Consider the following 19816-nt stretch of genomic DNA (forward strand, 5'->3'; position numbering starts at 1 on the left):
AAAAGAAAAGAAAAGAAAAGAAAAGAAAACACCATTGTACTATCCCCTTACGGTTTAATTGGGTCAAAAAATACCTTTGCTCTTTTTTTTTTTGTAATCAGACAACATATGCTGTGAGCCCCAGGGTTCTAGCTACCTGGATTCCACTTGACCCACGCACTGCCAGAGGTCCCACAGGCAGCAGAAAGGGCACAGGTGTCAGAGACCCAGCCTCCAGACATGGCCCCTTCACCTACCTGCCACCTGAGGGCAGTTGCTTCCCAACTCCACAGCTCAGTTTCCTCAGCTGTGAGAGGGGATAAGATGCTGTGCTAGTTACCTCTCTAGGGTCACTGTGAACACCGTGACAGGAGAAACAAGGGTTCATATTAAATTAATGTGTTGATCAAAAATAAAGTATGGTTTTAATAAAAGTGTTCACTAATGAGCTAGGACTAACAAAATAAACTTATCTTTTAAAATGTGCAGGAAGTTCTTAAGGAGTCAACTAGAAATTAGCATTCTGTGTGATCTGTTAAAAGGTAAGATTTGCAGACCTAGCACATCTTTTTATTTTTTTAAGCTTGAGAAGAGCAGCAATCCCTTTAATGTTTGATTTCCTCTGGGAGCCCCCTAACACAAGATTTATCCAGCTGCCAGGTACTAAGGAGAAAGAGCAGTTTTGGGTCATGTGGTCTCTTAATAAGAGTGCAACGGATTCCAAACCAGAAAGGTGGTGCTCAGCAATGTTTCTCGTGAATGCTGGGATCTTACAGAGTCGCGGTCCTCGATGACTCTCTGGGGCCTGGATGATGAGGATGGACTTGTCCCCTTGAGCCTCTTAAACTGTGTGAACAAGATGTTCATGGTGGCAAGAAGCACTTCTGAGAGGTTGTGCCTGATCTACACAGAGAGAAAAATGGAGTAAAGAAAAAGAACCAACCCTTTCAGGCCAACCACAGATGTAGGGAGGGTGAGCTGCTCCAGGCGGGCCTGGTCGCATCACTCCTCACCATTACCAGGTGGAGAGCCACACAGTCACCCAAAAGGAGCTGATGGCACTGAAACATCAAGTGTGAGAAAAAACCCCAAGCAATGCTGCTCAGGTCAGGTGGTTACTGTTTCTGCTTCTTTATGCTGTTTACGCTGCTTTTCCCTTAGTCAGGGGCAGCAAGCCAAAAAACGCATGCTGACATCTGGTTAGCATTAGGCTTAGACTGGCCAGCAGAGTGGATGCCAATACATAATTTGAATTTGAATGTCAGGAGGTACAGGTGCACATGCTACTTCTCCACAGTCCCTACCACTCCCCACTCTCTCAAAGTCAGTGGGCTGTTTCCACTGGATCTGCATGGCCCTACCAGAGTCCTTGGGAGTGTCTACAAGGGCAGGCCCTGGTGTACTACTTTAATCTCTGATGCAATGAAGGATGTATTCAAGGAAAGGCTAGAAATAACAAAGGAGCAAGTGGCTAAGGGTAGAAACCACAGCAGGTATAAAGGGAAAGTCAGCAAGGGGTAAGACCTTCTGAACTGTGTGTACCACAGTAGTCAACATCCCTCTTCATGTGCAGAACTGGCCTTACTTCTTTCTCTAAAACAGAAACTTTTTTTTTTTTTTGAGACAAAGTCTCCCTCAATCGCCCAGGCTGGAGTGAAGTGGCGCAATCTCAGCTCACTGCAACCTCTGCCTCCTGGGTTCAAGCGATTTTCATGCCTCCGCCTCCTGAATAGCTGGGACTACAGGCATGCACCACCATGCCCGGCTAATTGTTATATTTTTTAGTAGAGACGGGATTTTACCAAGTTGGCCAGGCTGGTCTCCAACTCCTGACCTCAGCTGATCCATCTGCCTCAGCCTCCCAAAATGTTGGGATTATAGGCGTGAGCCATCGCACCTGGCCAGAGACATTTTATAAACGGCATCTGCTCAATGAGGAATAATTTTAAACTGAAAAACCACTAGTGACATCCCAGAGCCAGGCAGTTGGTTCTAGCATAGTGTTGAGAGCTGAGTTGAGTGTTTGTAGTTCTAGAGATGAATTCACCTGGGCCACACACTGGAATGACTCGGGGAGGTCTGGGCTGCAGCAGTCAGGGAAACCAGAATCTCTGGGGTCTGGGCATCAGAGTTCTTAGAAACTCTCCTAGAGATGCCAGTATGCAGCCCAGCTGAGCACCCTGGGCTAGATGTTGGCAATATGCTAGAAACCCGACAGACAGACAGTGGCTCTGGGGCTTATGGGGTGATAGTCACAGTCACTGAATTTGCTTCTTTAGACAAAACAGATCAGGGAGGGCAAAGGTGGCAGTGCATCATGATGTGTTTCATGTACCCAATGGAACTACTTAAAGATGATCAGAGTTAACCACCAAAATACCCTCTAGTACAAGTGGATAACAGAAGAATTAAACCAGACTTCACAGGATCAACCAGAAACCTGTTTCTCCCAAGAACATGTCAATCACTGAAATGACCGTATTTTCTCAATCAGGAATTCAGACAATAATCTGATGGGGATGTATGCACTCACAGAAAAGCCAGGCCAAGGTATTTGAAAGGGAACCACTCTGGAAAACTCAGTCTGGATAGTTACTGTAACTAGAACTCTTAAAGCTGTTAGGTACAGGAAAAGAAAAAGCTTTTGGTGGAAGTGAGGAAAAAGGAATTCCATAACTCAGGAAGAAGGAACTTACTTCATCACTGAAATTTCTGAAGGCAGCCACTCTCTCTTCCACACTTTCCTGATTCAGGGGCACCAGCTTCAAGCGCTCAATTATCTGTTTAAAACAACCACCAGCCCCATGTAAGACAATCATCACAGTCATTTCATCTCTCTACATGTAAAGTCAGCACCCTCACGTACTCCAAAGGGCTTCTTCATAGAAAACACCATTCTCCCTTGTGTACACACAAAGGCTTTGATTCTAACTAGCTAACTTAATTCTTATCCTCATTTTCTGACACATTTTTTAAAATTCAGAGATTTCAAATTACTTTGAGAAATGTATCTGTTTTCAGATTAAAGGGCAAACGAATAGGGGGAAAAAAATAAAGCAACACAGGAAATCCTTTTAAGTCCCAGGATTGTACTTGTCCTTCTTCATTTAACAAACATACTGGCAACAGCTCCTTTGTTTTAAGTAAATTCCACGCAGTGTTTTGAATTTTCAAGGGTGTACATTAACCTGCACTTCAAACACCTTTCCTGAAACTTACATCAAAAGCTCTATCAATATGACCACTATGATACTCGTCAAAAAAGGTGATCAAGTCCAAAAGAAGATAGAACGTGGAGTCCACAAATTTATTTGCACTTATTCCTTGAGCCCTATACCTGAAAGACAAAAACGGGGTAGGGGGAGTGAGAGTGTATCAGGAATTTCTGTGTAATCCGTAACTGTGGAATAGCATTTAAAAAGACAGTGGGGTGTGGTTCATGTGGCTCATGCCTGTAATCTCAGCTACATGGGAGGCTGGGGCGGAACGACTGCTTGAGGCCAGGAGTCAGAGACCGGCCAGGAGTGAGAGACCAGACTGGACACACAGCGAGACCCCATCTCCACAAAATATTAAAATATTAGCCAGGGGTAGTGGTATATGCCTGTAGTTCTATCTCCTCAGGAGGCTGAGGTGGGAGGATTGCTTGAGCCCAGGAGTTCGAGGTTACAGTGAGCTATGACTGCACCACTGCACTCCACTCCAGCCTAGGTGACAGAGGGAGACCCTGTCTCAACATACAAAAAATACATAAAAAGCATCAAAACCTCTTGAGCTCTCTGGGTGAAGTTAATTAAAGAGTGTAAAATGGTGTTTATTTTGAAACAGCCAAGCACTGATAGTGGATTTGGTATGAATCCACCTACAGGTACTCCACATGGAGCGTGGTTCTCCAGCCTTGACCATCATCTCAGCATCCAATCTTCATGAAAGGTGGGAGGTCCTGACGGGCAAAAAGCCGAGCGGCCATCACTAGGGATTGTTTGCTAGGTGGAGATATCTCATTTACCAAAGAATGCTCTTTTGTGTTACCCCGGGAAAGCACTCCAAACCCAGTTTTCTCTGGGTCATTTTATTAGCAATATCTATAGAGAGCACAAAAAGTAATGTTGTTAGCCTCGGCCTGGGACTTAAACTAGTTAAAAGTCTGATAATTCAGTTAACTCACTGGGGATCCAGGTTGTCTGAAACACTGGCCACGACACCTCTAAGAATCTCCCCCATCCAACTATCACTAGCTTTGGTCTTGAATGCCTTTGAGAGGGCTGATGAAAGTATACAACAGTATATAGGTGAGCATAATGCCTAGAATTAAACTTCATGTGCATGACTAAAATACTGAGATGCCCTTTCATACCCATTTCTTTGGCAAAAATGTTAAGTTTGATAGTACCAAGTGCTAGTTCTGATGTGGGGACAAAGGAACTCACGCAGTGCTGGTGGCATGATGAGTTAGAAGAACCACTTTGGAAAGCTGTCTGCTGTTACCTAGTAAAGCTGAACATGCATTTGGGTGGGCAAAGGTGGCCTGACACTGGCAGTGGCACCCTCAGGGTCCCATGGAGTCAGCTCCTGGCTTACCGTTCAGCAATGGAGAGTGCCATGTTCTTCAGCCTCTCCTTGTTGGACTGCGGGGCACTGATCTGGGGGACGACAGGGCTCAGCAGTTTGTTCATCAGTTCCAGTACCTTGTCAGCATTCTGCTCACGTTTTTAAAATTAAGGAAGCAATCAATAAAATAATCAATAAAAGGAACAAGTATATAATGCCCCCTACCCACCAAAGAGAACTTTCTGGGGTGATGGATGGAAATGTTTGGTATCTTGATCTGGATGGTGGTTACAAAGATATACACCTATGCACAATTCGTCAAGCTGTACATATAATTATTGCACATTTTTCTACATCTTAATTATACCTCAAAGCATTTTTTACCGCCTCCCAGGTTCAAGCGATTCTCGTGCCTCAGCCTCCTGAGTAGCTGGGGTTACAGGCATGCACCACCATGCCTGGCTAATTTTTATATTTTCAGTAGAGACGAAGTTTTGCCATGTTGGCCAGGCTAGTCTTAAACTCCTGGCCTCAAGTGATGTGCCCGCCTTGGCCTCCCAAAGTGCTAGGATTACAGGCGTGAGCCCCTGCACTTGGCCTATAGCTTTTTTTTTGGTCTACTTTTCTCAGCTGATAAAGGAGAGAATGTAATCTTGTTTAGGTCATAGAATCCTTAGCAGCTACCATATGTTCTTAGTCATCATTTGTTCTTAGGTAGAAACATGTATTCTAGTCATCTCAAAATGCCCAGCTGTGGTCTTATTTTCTTTCACTCCTTCCTGCACACTGATGTGGTCTTATTTTCTAATACTACTGTTCCCCAGTGTGTCTGTGGCTGCCAGGGTCAGCATAATGCCATTTTCAACAGTGGCTTCACCATGGAAATGTGATGGATGCTAATTCTGCTGCCAAGTGAGACAATAGTTCAATGCCTGCAGGACATCCTTTCAATATGTTGTTTGGTCAGAAAAATCTTATGGGAAGAAATACAGCTGTAAAATGGGAATTCTGTCCTGACTGGACCATTAACTGTCTAAGCACTAGAGCAAACGCCTCTACAGGGAGGGTGCTACAACAACGACACTGTCGTTGTAAATGTGTAAACTGCACATTTAATGCCGAAAGGCTGGCAGACCTGTGAAGTGCAGAAGAAGGAAGCAGGCACACTTTACCTTGGCAAGGTCATACAGCTTTGCTGCCTCTTCAAACAGTCCTTTATTTTCTGCCACGGAAGCAACTTTGTTGATAATAGGCTTTGTGTCACTAGTAAACTTATCTATGACTCCAGGCTGACAAGACAAATTATGGAGGGGGAGGAAGAGACAGACGGGTGCACAGAGCTATTATTTTAAATAAAGAGACGCAATTAGGACCCAAAAAATACTTCAAGTGAAATTGCTTGCCCTGGGCAATGCATGTACTCCATCAGCCAGACTCTGGCTTTCTTGAAGATATAAAGTCCTATTAAAACTATAAAAGAGACCAAGGAAACTACACATGAAAGGGCAGACTTACTAGAAGCACAGAGGAGTCAGCAATAAGACATCTGTGCTTTCTAATTTTCCAAAATGACCCAGAGAGTCAGTGAAATCAATGATTTTAAATTTGCTGATGAGTAGGAACCACAGAGAAAAAGCAGGAGGCTTAGAGAAAATATCTGAAAGATTTTGGATTTGTTTTCTAAGACAGATGGCAAAAGGAACTCAGTGCTGAAAAAACACATGGCAAGTGGTAACAGGACATTTCTTAAAAAAAATCACCATCACCACTCGACAGCAACTAAATGCTCAGGAGAGCATGAGAGAGGCCTTAGGTACCCTGGGAGAATGAAGGCAAGTGCATAATATCTCTGCCTGGCCATTCTGCTTCTCCACCGGCACTGGACTCTCAGGGCTGGACCAGGTCGAGGTGACTTGCCCTGCCACTTGGGAGGCAGGAGAGGATAAGGTCTTATCTATGTTTCCAGCTCTGCAACTCACACACACTGGGAGCCTCCTGGCCCCAGTACAGCCTGTTAAAGAAGAAACTATGCAAAGCACTCAGTACCATGCCTGGTGATTGTCATCGCCCAATAACCAAGGCCACTGTCATCAGCACTGTCACTTGCCTTTCTTCTGAGGTAGATGCTGTGAGCAGTGTGAGCTCATCTACAGATTGCTGGGTCCAAACCACTCATTTTTACAAATGAGAAAAGTCAGTCCCTGAGGGGCAAGTGACTTTCTAAAGGCCACAGGGAGATTCAGGGCCAGGCCTGGTCTCTGACAACAGGATCTCTGACCCTCCTGCCATGACAACCAATGGGCATAGTGAGTCCTGAAATCCCTCAGGCCTTCCAGGAGTATTTCCAGGGTAACTGTGGAGTTCAAAGCCCTTGGAAATTGCATTTTGAAGGAGGTCAAGTGCACATCTAACTTTTCCATCTTGGGAGAATGGGTGCAGTAATCAATTTCTTTTTCTTGCATGTTTTCTGAGCCAAGAATGGCAGAAATGTATAATAGCAGGCATGAACAAATGAATATTCTGAACATAATAAAAAAGCTTTGTAATCACAAATTAACATATTTTAAGGATATATAAAGTGTGTGTAAAACCAAGGTCATCATCTGGGCCCATAATTTTCATTCCATTTTTTAAATTAAGCAACTCTGTTCAGATTTTCATCTTTAGTACCTTGAATCTTAAAATCTAAGTGTATTCTTTTGATATTTATAAATCCCCAACAGCTAACGAACATTTCTCTAAGGATGCATTTAACTCACCTTTCTACTTCCGTCATTCTCTAGTTTCCCAAGAATCATATCGAACTGTGGAAGGAAAAAAGTTTACTCAAATTATTGGACAAAGATATAAACATAATCCATAAGTCTTTAGAGAAAAAAGAGAGGAATCAAATGGGATGAATAGGATAAGTCTCACGCAAACTAAAAATCAGTGTGACTGAAATAAATATTTTCACTGTTAGAAACCAATGAAACTCTAAAAACTCCCTAGGCCTTATCCACCACAACCACATTGAAGTAAACATGCAGTACGGAATGAACATGGGAACATGCACACTGAAAACTATGGGGAGGAGAGAAAAGGAAACCCACTTACCTCTCGGCTTTCAATCACAAGCTCACTCACACAGCGCAGAAACATGTTTTCTCCTTGACTATCTTTCTCATCCCTGTAAGGGAAAAAAATCAACTCAGTTTCTAGTCTGGACATAAGGTCTCTAACAGTCATTCTCAGAATGGCAGAAATTGAAACTAGCTGAAGTAAATGGTCAAAAGCAAACGTTACCTGAGGAAATAGAAGTACTGGAGGGCCTCCCTTGGGTCCGTGGACTCAAACTTCCGGGTGTACAGCATGAGGAGTCGCACAAAGTTCAGCCGCCGCATGCAAGGAGGGTCACCAGGCTCGTGGCTGACTGCATCATGGGGGTCAGAATGGGTCACAACCACACTGCTCCTCTGACCCATGCAACCCAGAAACTATGGAAGCTGAATCCACAGACCCAGCAGCATCTACTCCTGCAGCCCAGTCAATGTTTGCCAATATAAGCTTTGGCCAGTCCCTTTTACCACCCTATCCTCAATTTGTCCCCAGGCCCAGCGTGGAGAAAACAGCACTTTGCCGTAAATTACTAATATGTTGGTCTCTGAATGAAAAGATAATCCAACTGACCATTATGGCACATGCTCTGGGATGACTCTGCTACACCAATAAGGAACCCGCAGCCATTCACCCACATTTACTTCCTCTCTCTCCCCTGACTCTCTCATCCCAGTCTGGTATGCATATGCCTGACTGGGATTTCCAATGTCATTAAAGCCAGGGCCCTAATGGGAATCAGACCTATAACTCTAGGGGCTGCTTCTTCACCATTTTCCAGGCAATCAGACTGGCCACAAAGCTAGCACTTTGAACAGCACTTTATATACTTAACTTCCAAGGGAATACCAATGCTTGGGGCGGGAAAGCAAGAACCCCAACACTAATCATCTAAAAAGCTCAACTGTCCACATGCTCTAAAATGACTGGTACCCTTTGCTCAAATCCTTATTGGTTGTGGTTTTGTGGCCACCGTCGCCCAAAGAGGGACGTGCTGTGGTTACATTACTGTAAACCCAATCCCAAATACTCACGGAGCTGAGCACTCTGTCCGGAGGACTTTAAAAGCAACTTCAGCTCAAACAGCACCAGTGCTACATGGACAGCATGGCAGCGCAGCCGCTCCATGCGGAAAAGAAAGGCAATTGCTGCTTCAAACTGCGCTGTCAGGAACAGGACTTGGAAGTAGAGGAAGGGTTGCTGGTTCACCGTAAAGTGGGACTCGCCTGGGAGAGAGGAGAGGAGAGGAGATAAAACCAACTCAGAAAGAAGGTGCTTACTGGTGGCCCAACCCCCAGGCAGCAGCCTGTGAGCCCACAGGACTAGATGGGCAGGAAGAAAGCACCAGCATGAGCCTGAATTGATCAAGGGGGCCCTGAATACAGTAAACTGCCATGTGAAATGTGACCTGGCTCCTCCATCTTCTCTAGACCTCATAACATTACTAGAAATTTGACTGTGCTGTAAAACTCCAGCTGCTTGCGTTAGGTGGGAGAGAAACAGAGTTAAGGATCTTAAAATGGACCACAGAGAGTGTCTATCTCCTTTACCCTGTTAAGTCACTCAAGGAAAGAAATGCAGATTTCAAAGGAGTTTCAGTTTACTCATAGTCACAGAAATCTGAATGCAACAACTGGTAGCCATTATTTGGAATCTTCTTTTTTTCTCAGTTTTTAAAAAATAGGGGGGAAGAAAGAAGAAAGGCTATTTCTGTCTCTCTCCTTTGTGCTCAGATCTAGTGACTAGTAAGATCTACTAGGAAGCAACAGCTACGTCTTCTTTGTCTCTCTCTGAGCATATGTCTACTAGAACAGTTCAAAGAATTAGAGAAAATAGATTATTGTGTATGACCATATAAGTTTTACGCATTACTTAAGGCCACATGCCCTTTATTTGAATTTGGAATGGTAGGTTTGCTGTTTTGCCTTGACAATCTATAGGAGTTTTGAAAGAAAGACAAAAGTTCAGAGATGAAAAATTTTCCCAGAGGAAAACTGAGGTAGTCACCTTAAGTGGACAAGAGAAGGGAAAGGTGGTTATGTCCAGGATCTTACCGTAGTCTTCCAACAACTGTTTCTGGAACTGTGAGAGAGTCAGCCTGTCTTGTGGGGAGCTGGTGCCATCGTCGTCAAAACACACTTGGTTCAACTAAATCCCCAAGAGAAACACATGCATTAGTACAAACTACACCCTGAGCCACACGCACAGAGTTGTAGCTGTTCAGCAGCCATGCTCAATGATGTCAGCTGGATGCTGTGTTTAAGGCTATGGTTATGAGCTGGGAATTACACAATAAAAAATGGGGACAGGAGACGAGGAACCCGCTGGTCCTGATCACCTTATTGGCATCATACATTATGCAGGTAAAATCTTTCTGGGGACATGAGCACAGAAAAGGGGTAAAGCCCCTGTGTGGGCAGAGGAAACCGTGCCTACCTTCAGCCACAGGTAATCCTCAGTTTTGTCTGCCACTTCACTCTGGTTGTCGGTGACGTCACATCTGCCAATGATACAGTACACGGCCCGCTTGTAGGGATCTGTATTGTTCCTAAGGGCTCTGCGGTAATGCAGCCGGAGCTTGTTTTCTGTAGCTGGGGACAATCTACAGACATAAAGGAACAGATAGATACACACTCAATAAAAATCCTCAAGGGCATCTGAAAGCATCCCAAGTCCCAAACATATAACAGCAGGGAAGCCTTCCTTCATCGGGGTAAGAGAGACTGTCTCTGCCCTATCCCCTCCCCTCGGCACCATCACTTTAACCTGACTTGCAACTACCAGCACCTGCATCTATTGGCCTGCCAGTTTTCTATTTGCTGAGGCCTTCATGGACAGGTCAGAAATCCCAGGGAATTAGAACTCCATTCCACACCCCAGCAGCACTCAAGCAGCGATGGACAGGAGTGAATCCTTCCCTTAACTGTCTTAGCTCCTCTGTGGCCTCCACACTCCCTTATTCATGTGAGATCACCTTCTAAAAAAACAACTTGCACTCAAATCTCCTTCTGGGGGAACCTTAAGACATTAACCCTACTTTAATTCTAATATGAGCAAGACAGGGGCTTGTGGTTTGAGGCAATCTCTTGACATGACATTATTAATGCTGCCAAGAAAAGTATCCTAGTTTTTCAAAAGTACAACTACAGTAACCGCCATCATTTCTTCTACATACATGTACATATATATAATAACCTCAGTTTGAGTATGAACTTAAGTCCAATTACATTAGCAAAATCCAAGGAAAATTAATGCTTAGTAGTTCCTTAATGCAAGAGAACGTAAAGACTTAATGAATTAATTCAATGATTATATTTCAGTTTTACTAACTTCTAATTCTAGCCTTTAAGCTATGAAGTACATGACAACATATTTCCATACTGGAAGCACTAAGTGTTAACAAATGTAACTTTTAAAAAGTTCCATTTTATAAAGCATCCTTGATGTGCCTTAGATTTACAGAACAACTCACATCATGCTCCTCAGCCAGCCCCTCCCTTGTAGGAACAGGAAAATTCCCAAACACAGATGCACGCATGCCTAGACATCAGCATCAGAATGGGGCATTCTTCTAATCCTTTCACTCTTTATTCCCAAGACAGTTCTATTTGCTTTCAAAACCTCCTTTTTCCCCCAAGCAGAAACTTGTTTTGGGCCTGTCCAGGGAAAAGAGAATAACGACAGGGAAGGTCACCCCTTTGATTCTGCATGGCTACCACTGGGCGTGCCACCTCATTCACCATACCTTCTGTCCTTGCTGTTCATGTACTCCTGGAACCAGGTTTTAAACTCTCCCAGCTGGTGCTGGGCTCGATTAACTACCTGTGAAGCGGCAAGCAGGTCTCCACAGCGCATGCAGAAGTAAATTAGTGCCCACACAGGATGGCCTTCTACCTCTCCATCCTAAAAGAGGAACAGTAAGTGCTCAAAATAAACAAAAAAAAAGCTGAGCTGACTGCTTTCATATGTGCTAAAACCAAGCTAAGCCCCTCTCCTTAAAATAAGTCACTTAATGTTCACAACAGCTCCCTGCGGTGAGAACCATTAACAACCTTTTCCTCCCTGTTTTACAAACAAGGAAACTGAGGCATGGAAGCGTTAAGTCATCTGTCCAAGTAAGCTGTTAAGTAACAATATGGCTCCAGAGCCTTTCCTCTGAAGCGCTATGTACCCCACCTGATCCAAAGTTACCCTGCGGTTTTTCCATGGAATCCCAGGGGCCCACAGTAACTGGGTGACGTTCTTTTGTGATAACATATACACATGCACTCCTACAACCCCCACAAAGCAAGGGCTAAAGATGTCACTGACCAGTAAGAGACTACCCTTATAGTACTCAAGTTTATAAAACGTCATAAACATTTTACTCAGTATCTTGGTGTCAGGTACTGCTGGGCACTAGGGGATCTCAGAGACAGCTCTGTTCCCACTCTCTGAATACTACAGCTTATTTATCCCAAGTCTGGTTTTGCCATTTGTCTGCACAGTGGCCTGCGCTTACGCTTCTCTCTTTGCTTTTCTTCAACTCCTCCAGAAGTAGGCCTCAGGCCTCCTTTCTTGGCACTTCCACCCTTCCCTCAGCAGGACTCTCTCTAAAACCCAGATCTGAACTTGCCCACTTAAACCCCTTTGAGTTGTTTAAGTCCAAAGTGCTGGGCCTGGCACTTAAGGCCTTCACTAGTGGGCCCCAAGCTTGCCAAGCCCTACTGTGCACCCAGTCCTCCAGATACTCTCTCCTGCCTCCATGCATTTGTGCATGTGTTACCTCCTCCTGGTACTCTTTTCCAAAACTTCAGGTTGGTGAACTCCTATTCTTTAAGAGCAAGTGAGAATCTCACCTTCTTTATGCAGCTAATCTTGTCTGTATCCTGCCACCCTTTGCATAAGGCTCCAGTTTAGCACTTTGCATTACTGTATGATAATCTCCCCAACTGGACCATGAGCTGAGAAGAGACCACATCCTAAAAACTACCTTCAACTCCATTCTTCCAGCTGTTTTAGTCAAAAATCTCAGAAGTCATCCCTGACTCTGCCTCTCACACTCAAATCCACGTTCTTCAGCAAGTCCTACTGGCTCAGCTTTCAAAACATGTCAAGAACCCAATGGCATCTTCTCCAAGCACTCTCCTCCACCCTGGGCTGAGCAACTACCACCATCACCTGGACTTCTATACTACCAGCCTCCTAAGAGGTCTTCACCTTCTGTCGTCACCCCTCTCTGAACTCATCTCCATACAGTAGTCTCCACACATATCCTCATTTTAACTGAAAATGCCAATCTGAGGGCAACTGCTCTGGGGGTGTAACTGATCACACAGAGAAAGTTGTCAGTACCTGTAGTCCAGGCAAGGGAGCTGGAAGTTTAATGTTCAGGAAACTTCGAACCAATTGGTAAGTCCCAGGCACCCCTCCCAGCTGGGCCTGATGCAAATTTCCAAAGACAGTCACAAGGGTGTAATTCTTATAACTGGAAAAATTTTAAAGGAAAAAACAGGGAAGATTGAAAACATTTATTACACATCTCTATGCCCATATCCATGACATTACACTGTAGCTTGGAAGGGCAGGGCCTAGACTTCAACCTCAATGCAGAAGAGGAAACAGTACATGCTTAATGAAGCAAACTATATTATTTACTCAGTGGGCTGTGGATCACAGTAGATTTCTCATCACTGCGGAAACTCAAAAGAATCCCTGGAGGAACACAACTGTGGACTTCAAATACATTAAGGGTGGATATACAGAATAATAATTGCTCCAGCTCACAGCCTAATGCTCTGGTGGGTTCTTGTTAAACTTTTTATTTTGAAAACTTTCAAACCTACAAAAAGTTAAAAGAATAGTTCAATGAATGCACATAACCTTTTACCTAGATTCACCAATTTTTAACATTTCTTTATGTTTTCTCTCTCCACACACACATAACATACACACTTGTGCTTTTTTTCTCCCCCCAAACCACTTGAAAATACGTTATAAAAATCAGGGGCTACTTTATCTGTAAATACCATATGGCTCTGAAGAACTAGGACCTTCTCCTGCCTAACCTCCATATCATTACGATACCAAGGAACTTAACATTAATTTCTTATTATTATCAAAAATATAACCCAATTTTTTAATAGTTTCCTTTACAGTTTTTAAATCCAGAATCTCATCAAGAAAATATAATTGTCAAGCCACTTTCCCTTAATCTAAGATAATTCCATTAATTCCACCATTATTTTTCTTTCATGACAATGATCTTTTTCTTTTTTTCAAGAGGCAGAGTATTGCTGTGGTTCCCAGGCTGGGAAGCAGTGTCTATTAACAAGTGCTCTTATTTTTTTTGAGATAGATTCTCACTCTAGACGCCCAGGCTGAAGTGCAGTGGCGTGATCTCGGCTCATTGCAACCTCCGCCTCCCGGGTTTTCAAGCATTTCTCTTGCCTTAGCCTCCCAAGCAGTTGGGATGACAGGCGCGGGCCACCAAGCCCAACTAATTTTCATATTTTTAGTAGAGATGGAGTTTCACCATGTTGGCCAGGCTGGTCTCGAACTCCTGACCTCAAGTAATCCACCTGCCTTGGCCTCCCAAAGTGCTGGGATTACAGGCAAGAGCCACCACGGCTGGCCCATAAGTGCCTTTAAAGCACTCTACAGCCTCAAACTCCTGGGCTCAAGCAATCTTCCTGCCTCAATCTCCTGAGTAGCTGGGGCTAGAGGTACATGCAACCATGCTCAGCTGGACACTGACCTTTTATTTATAGAGTCCAGGCCAGCTGTCTGGTAGAGTATCTAAGCTGGATTGTTACTTGATTCAGGTTCAACTTTTTTGACAGTAGCCCTACATAGCTAATGCTGGCATTTCCCACTGAATCCCACAATGACATAGGTAGCAGGTTTGCTTCTTTATTGGTAACACTAGATTTGATTCACTTGCTTCAAAGGTGCCCATCAGATTTCTCTATTACAATTTATTATTATCTTTGTACTTAACAAGTAATCTGTGGGGCAATACATGGACGTCATGTAAGTATTCTATTCAACAATCTTTTACTCAACGGTTTTACTTTCCATTGATGGTCCTTGCTGAACCAGTTATTACACTGGTGGTTGCAAATTGATGATTTTTCTACCATTCCCTCTTCATTTATTTACTAGCATGCTTCTTAAAATCCTCTGTAGCAGTTTTAAGTGTTTCCATACCAAGATTAAATAGTCCAATTCACAGATACCCAAATATGTGGTTAATGTAATAACTTTCTAAATATAGTACGTTCTTGTCAAAAACCACAGACTACCTCAAAAAGTCAGGTTTTCAACACCAGGTTAAGTAAAACAACAGAGAGAGTGAAACAAACAACCTAAATCTTAATAACAGGAAACAGACTCAACAAAAAAAAAAATTTTTTTTTTTTTGAGACGGAGTCTCGTTCTATCCCCAGGCTGGAAGTACAGTGGCGCCATCTCGGCTCACTGCAACCTCTGCCCTGCGGGTTCAAGTGATTCTCCTGCCTCAGCCTCCTGACTAGCTGGGTCTACAGGTGCGCGCCATCATGCCCGGCTAATTTTAGTATTTTTAGTACAGAAGGGGTTTCACCGTGTCGGCCAGGGTGGTCTCAATCTCCTGACCTCGTGATCCGCCCGTCTCGGCCTCTCAAAGTGCTGAGATTACAGGCGTGAGCCACCATGCCCGGCTGACTCAATGAAATTTTATGCGGTTATAAAAAAAAAATACTCAGACTTCAAGAACAGGGGGGAGAAAAGAAATATAACAAGGTAATAGGAGCCTCTAGATGGTATATGGGTCCTCCCCTCTTTTTTCAAGTCTTATTTTCAGCATCTTCCAAAGTTTCTATAATAAGCATGTATCATTTTTATAATGAAAAACAAACAAAATTTAACAAATGTTAATGAGTTCCCCATCACTGGAATATTTATTTATTTATTTATTTATTTTAGACAGAGTCTTGCTTTGTTGCCCAGGTTGGAATGCAGTGGCATGACCTCGGCTCACTGCACCCTCTGTCTCCTAGGTTCAAGTGATTCTCCTGCCTCAGCCTCCCAAGTAGCTGGGACTTGTGCCAAGCATGTACCACCATGCCCAGCTAATTTTTGTATTTTTGTATAATCGGGGTTTCACGATGTTGGCCAGGCTGGTTTCGAACTCCCAACTTCAGGTGATCCATCCACCGTGGCCTCTCAAAGTGCTGGGATTACAGGCGTGAGCCACTGCGCCTGGCCTGGAAGTATTTATAAGCAGAGGTTGGATAAGAAACTGAGGAGTCCTGTAGCAGCCAGGACAAACAGATGCCCACTATGGTCTCTTCCAATTTGAATTAAGACAGTCCATGTGCTGACAAGGGCCTAAACTGAAGAAGTCTAAATTCCTTGAGGACTAAGATATATATATATCATGCCTTAAATCTTGGAATGTGGCAGGGAAGAGACAGACCAATCCTACATTTTCACAACATTTCAGCCTTATAATTGAAAAATTATTTAGGACTGGTCTACTTTGCCATCTGGTGCATTGTATCACTTGAACTATTATATGCATACTGTCAGTGAATGAGCAGCAGAGAAAAATATTTTAACACTGAGTATAATTATTCTAAAATATCCCCTTTATCAAAGGTGACAATGAATGCTTACAAAAGATGCCATCAGAGAGTGATGCCACTAGAGTGAAAAATAAACTTAAGATTACAATTATGAAAGGAAATTCCCAAATAGCTCCAAGAAGCACTGTTAAAGAAATTAATGGAACAAGATACTTTTAAAAACTAAACGAAAAGACTTAAAGAAATGGACTGGCTTACCAGCGATTTAAAACCAAGGAAAGCAGCCTAGTACCACTGGTGAAGTCAAGCACCAGTGTTAAGGATTAGAGTGATCAAGAAAAAAGCAGTCATGAGCAGTCATACACTTACACTCACTGAAAAAAATAAATAAAAATAAAAAAAAATCCTAAGCCAGGCACGGTGGCTTACGCCTGTAATCCTAGCACTTTGGGAAGCCGAACCCAGTGGATCACCTGAGGTCAGGAGTTCGAGACTAGCCTGGCCAACATGGTGAAACCCCATCTCTACTAAAAATACAAAAATTAGCTGGGCATGGTGGCAGGCTACCATGCTACTCAAGAGGCTGAGGCAGGAGAATCGCTTGAACCTGAGAGGTGGAGGTTGCACAGAGCCAAGAGCACACCATTACACTACAGCCTGGGCAACAAGAGCGAAACTCCATCTCAAAAAAAAAAAAAAAAGCTGGGCATGGTAGCACACACCTCGGGAGGCTGACGTGGGAGGACTGCTTGAGCCTGGGAGGGAGAAGTTGCAGCGAGCCCAGATTATGCCACCACACTCCAGCATGGGTGACAGAGCCAGACCCTGTCTTACAAAACAAAAAAAAAAATTCCTAGAAGTTTTTGTATAGCATAAGAAGTTCTGACTCATTTTGCCGACTGGTAACGAATAAATGCTGCTACATATGTAGGTTCTTTACGGCTGAAGATTGATAAACCCAAAACTTAACCACAAAAATTCAGCCAACGCTTAGAAGAATTATTTTATAAACCCTTTATTCCTATACTAGGAGAATAAAAATCCATTTTGAGCTCCAGATTTTTCTTAACCAGGGAATGGAAGCTAGTGAGTGTAATGTGTCTGATGGTGTTCATTTCAGTAGCTCTCGTCTAATTAATATAGTATTTGGTATAAAAAAACCTATTCTCTGCTGTACCAAGTTTGAATTACCTCAGTAACATACAAGGAAATCTTCTGACTTCCTAATGAAGTATTGTTTTATTGACAAAAGGCGATCTCACTGCAAGGCTGCTGGCAGGTGCAGAGGCTCAGTGGCAAAGGCCTGTAATTTTGCAAGTGTATTCAACTTGGCTTTCTCTTCTCAAGCCAGCAGGGAGGGGCCCAGCACCCTGTCTCTAAAATAAAGAGATTCTATTGCACACTCATGGCAATCCCTGCTGGCCAATTCAGAATTGGAAGGAGTATCCACAGGGAGGGATGATGGCATGGGTCCTACTAACGAAGGGAACAATACTTTGGGCACAAAGGCACTGCCACAAACCCCTCAGTGACCAGCTCTGATTGGTGAGGAAGTGGCAAAGAAACTCGGGCATAAATCACAGGCATTATCAGCTGGGAATGACCCTGACTTAGGGGAATTAACCAAGTACAGTCAGAAAATAAGGGGAAAGGAGTTTTCCTAGGGTTTGAAGGTAGTAACATGCCTGGGAGTAAAATTAGAATGTGGAGAGAAAAAAAAAGAGCCTAAGGAGTAATGGCTGAACCACATTAGAAAAAGATTATGACCTAAGGCACTATGGCTTTACGTATTAAGAGACAGAGTGTGGAGAAAGAAAAAGGGAATTCGAACAGTGCTCACCTACTATGATTTTTTAATGTGTGATTTTTATTTTAACGTGTGACTGCAGAAACAGTCCTGGTAGGTAAGTAAAACAGGATTTCTGAAACAGGATTACAACTCTGAGCCTTGTTCAATTTAACATAATAAATCTTTTTTTTTTTTTTTTTTGAGACGGAGTCTCGCTTTGTCGCCCAGGCTGGAGTGCGGTGGCGCCATCTCGGCTCACTGCAAGCTCTGCCTCCCAGGTTCACGCCATTCTCCTGCTTCAGCCTCCGAGTAGCTGGGACTACAGGCGCCCGCCACCACGCCCGGCTAATTTTTTGTATTTTTAGTAGAGACGGGGTTTCACCGTGTTAGCCAGGATGGTCTCGATCTCCTGACCTCGTGATCTGCCCGCCTTGGCCTCCCAAAGTGCTGGGATTACAGGCGTGAGCCACCGCGCCCGGCCATAATAAATCTTAAATTATACCAGCTACAGCACACTTAACCTGAGGACAACTTAAGATCTGAGAAACGGTTGACTGCAAGGGATTTGAAAGCCAGCCCCACTGTGCTATTGCTGCCTTACCTCTGCTCAAGGTACGCCAAGGCCTGCCTGACAAACTCCATGCGCACTTCCACGCTGCTGCGGTTCTTCAGGGCATCAGTTGCCGGTGTCAACAACACGTCTGTCATTTGTTTTACCATGGTCCACATGTCAGAAATGCTCTGCATATAAACAAAACTGCATGTGACAATGCTGCAGGGTCAGAGAAATTATGTGGTTCTTTGTGGCACTCTGACCTCCAAGGCTGGCAGAGTAAGGTGGGGGATGAGGTTAATGTCATCTGTCTGTGGCTGCTAGGCTTAAGCTCAGTGCAGAAGATGCACCTCTGCTGGCCAGACTTCAGAGTTCCATCCACCGATAAGCACCCCCTACCCCTGCCCTGAGTTGGTTTTCGTATCAATTACTATTCCAGGTCTGACATAACCACATACATAATTAAAACTACACACAAGTTGCAAGAACACTGAATCTCAGCGGGTTATCCCTTCAGAGAGCAGGAATCCATTTACGGTCATCCAAAGTTCTAGCAGTTTAAACTCCAAGAGCTGCATTTCAGTCCTTACAAGGTTATCTGAGTTTCTAAAGGCTTAAAATAAGAGTTTAACCTAATAATACAAGTTTTCGTCCTCCCAGAGACGCTCCAGGGGCCACCGCTTTTACCTTACTTGGTGAGTGTCACAGCCTCCCATTTTCCTTCCCACTCACTCCCTTCAAAAGATGCCTCCCAGGAAAGGAGCGGGCGTTCTTTCCTCTGTGTTACCACCACACAGCTGAGACTCCCTCTCCCCAGAATCCTTCTGCCTGTAAATCGCTCCTTAAAAACAACGTGTTCCCTGAACCCTTGGCAATACTTTAAATGTATAAGTCCTTAGAGGATAGCACTGATTGGAGAAAAAGGTTTGTACTTGTTCCAAAGCAAAAGAGAAAAGCCTGTTTTCATGGTCTCTCTCAAAAATTAAAACTTCAGACTGTCCAGACAAATGTGACTCTTCCTAGGTGGTGGAATGATTGGTGAAACCTGACTTTCTTCTTTAGATCTATTTAGGTTATCTTATATTTTACTATTTAAAAAAATTAAGTTCGAGACCATCCTAGCCAACATGGTGAAACCCCGTCTCTACTAAAAATACAATTAGCCAGGCATGGTGGCAGGTGCCTGTAGTCCCAGCTACTCGGGAGGCTGAGGTAGGAGAATTACTTGAACCCAGGAGGTGGAGGCTGCAGTGAGCCCAGATCTCACCATTGTACTCCAGCCTGGGCAACAAGAGTGAAACT

The 19816-nt window shown here is 43.8% G+C and overlaps 1 protein-coding gene across 4 annotated transcripts in view; it reads right to left on the reverse strand.

Moving 5' to 3' along the window:
* The window catches only part of NUP93 (nucleoporin 93kDa), a 114178-nt gene that overhangs the window by 2252 nt on the left and 92110 nt on the right, over nucleotides 1-19816 (reverse strand). For all 4 annotated transcript variants that reach the window (XM_011971871.1, XM_011971875.1, XM_011971872.1 and 1 more), the window contains 14 exons: nucleotides 18563-18702; nucleotides 12961-13093; nucleotides 11372-11529; nucleotides 10063-10228; nucleotides 9681-9774; nucleotides 8661-8852; nucleotides 7816-7942; nucleotides 7627-7699; nucleotides 7290-7334; nucleotides 5703-5819; nucleotides 4561-4679; nucleotides 3199-3316; nucleotides 2676-2759; nucleotides 754-882 (listed from right to left, as the gene is read on the reverse strand). In XM_011971871.1, the coding sequence (XP_011827261.1) occupies nucleotides 754-882; nucleotides 2676-2759; nucleotides 3199-3316; nucleotides 4561-4679; nucleotides 5703-5819; nucleotides 7290-7334; nucleotides 7627-7699; nucleotides 7816-7942; nucleotides 8661-8852; nucleotides 9681-9774; nucleotides 10063-10228; nucleotides 11372-11529; nucleotides 12961-13093; nucleotides 18563-18702 (1695 nt within the window). The remainder of the gene's footprint in view (nucleotides 1-753; nucleotides 883-2675; nucleotides 2760-3198; nucleotides 3317-4560; nucleotides 4680-5702; nucleotides 5820-7289; nucleotides 7335-7626; nucleotides 7700-7815; nucleotides 7943-8660; nucleotides 8853-9680; nucleotides 9775-10062; nucleotides 10229-11371; nucleotides 11530-12960; nucleotides 13094-18562; nucleotides 18703-19816) is intronic.

Source organism: Mandrillus leucophaeus, unplaced genomic scaffold, assembly GCF_000951045.1.
Source record: "Mandrillus leucophaeus isolate KB7577 unplaced genomic scaffold, Mleu.le_1.0 Scaffold125, whole genome shotgun sequence".
NCBI lineage: Eukaryota > Metazoa > Chordata > Mammalia > Primates > Cercopithecidae > Mandrillus > Mandrillus leucophaeus.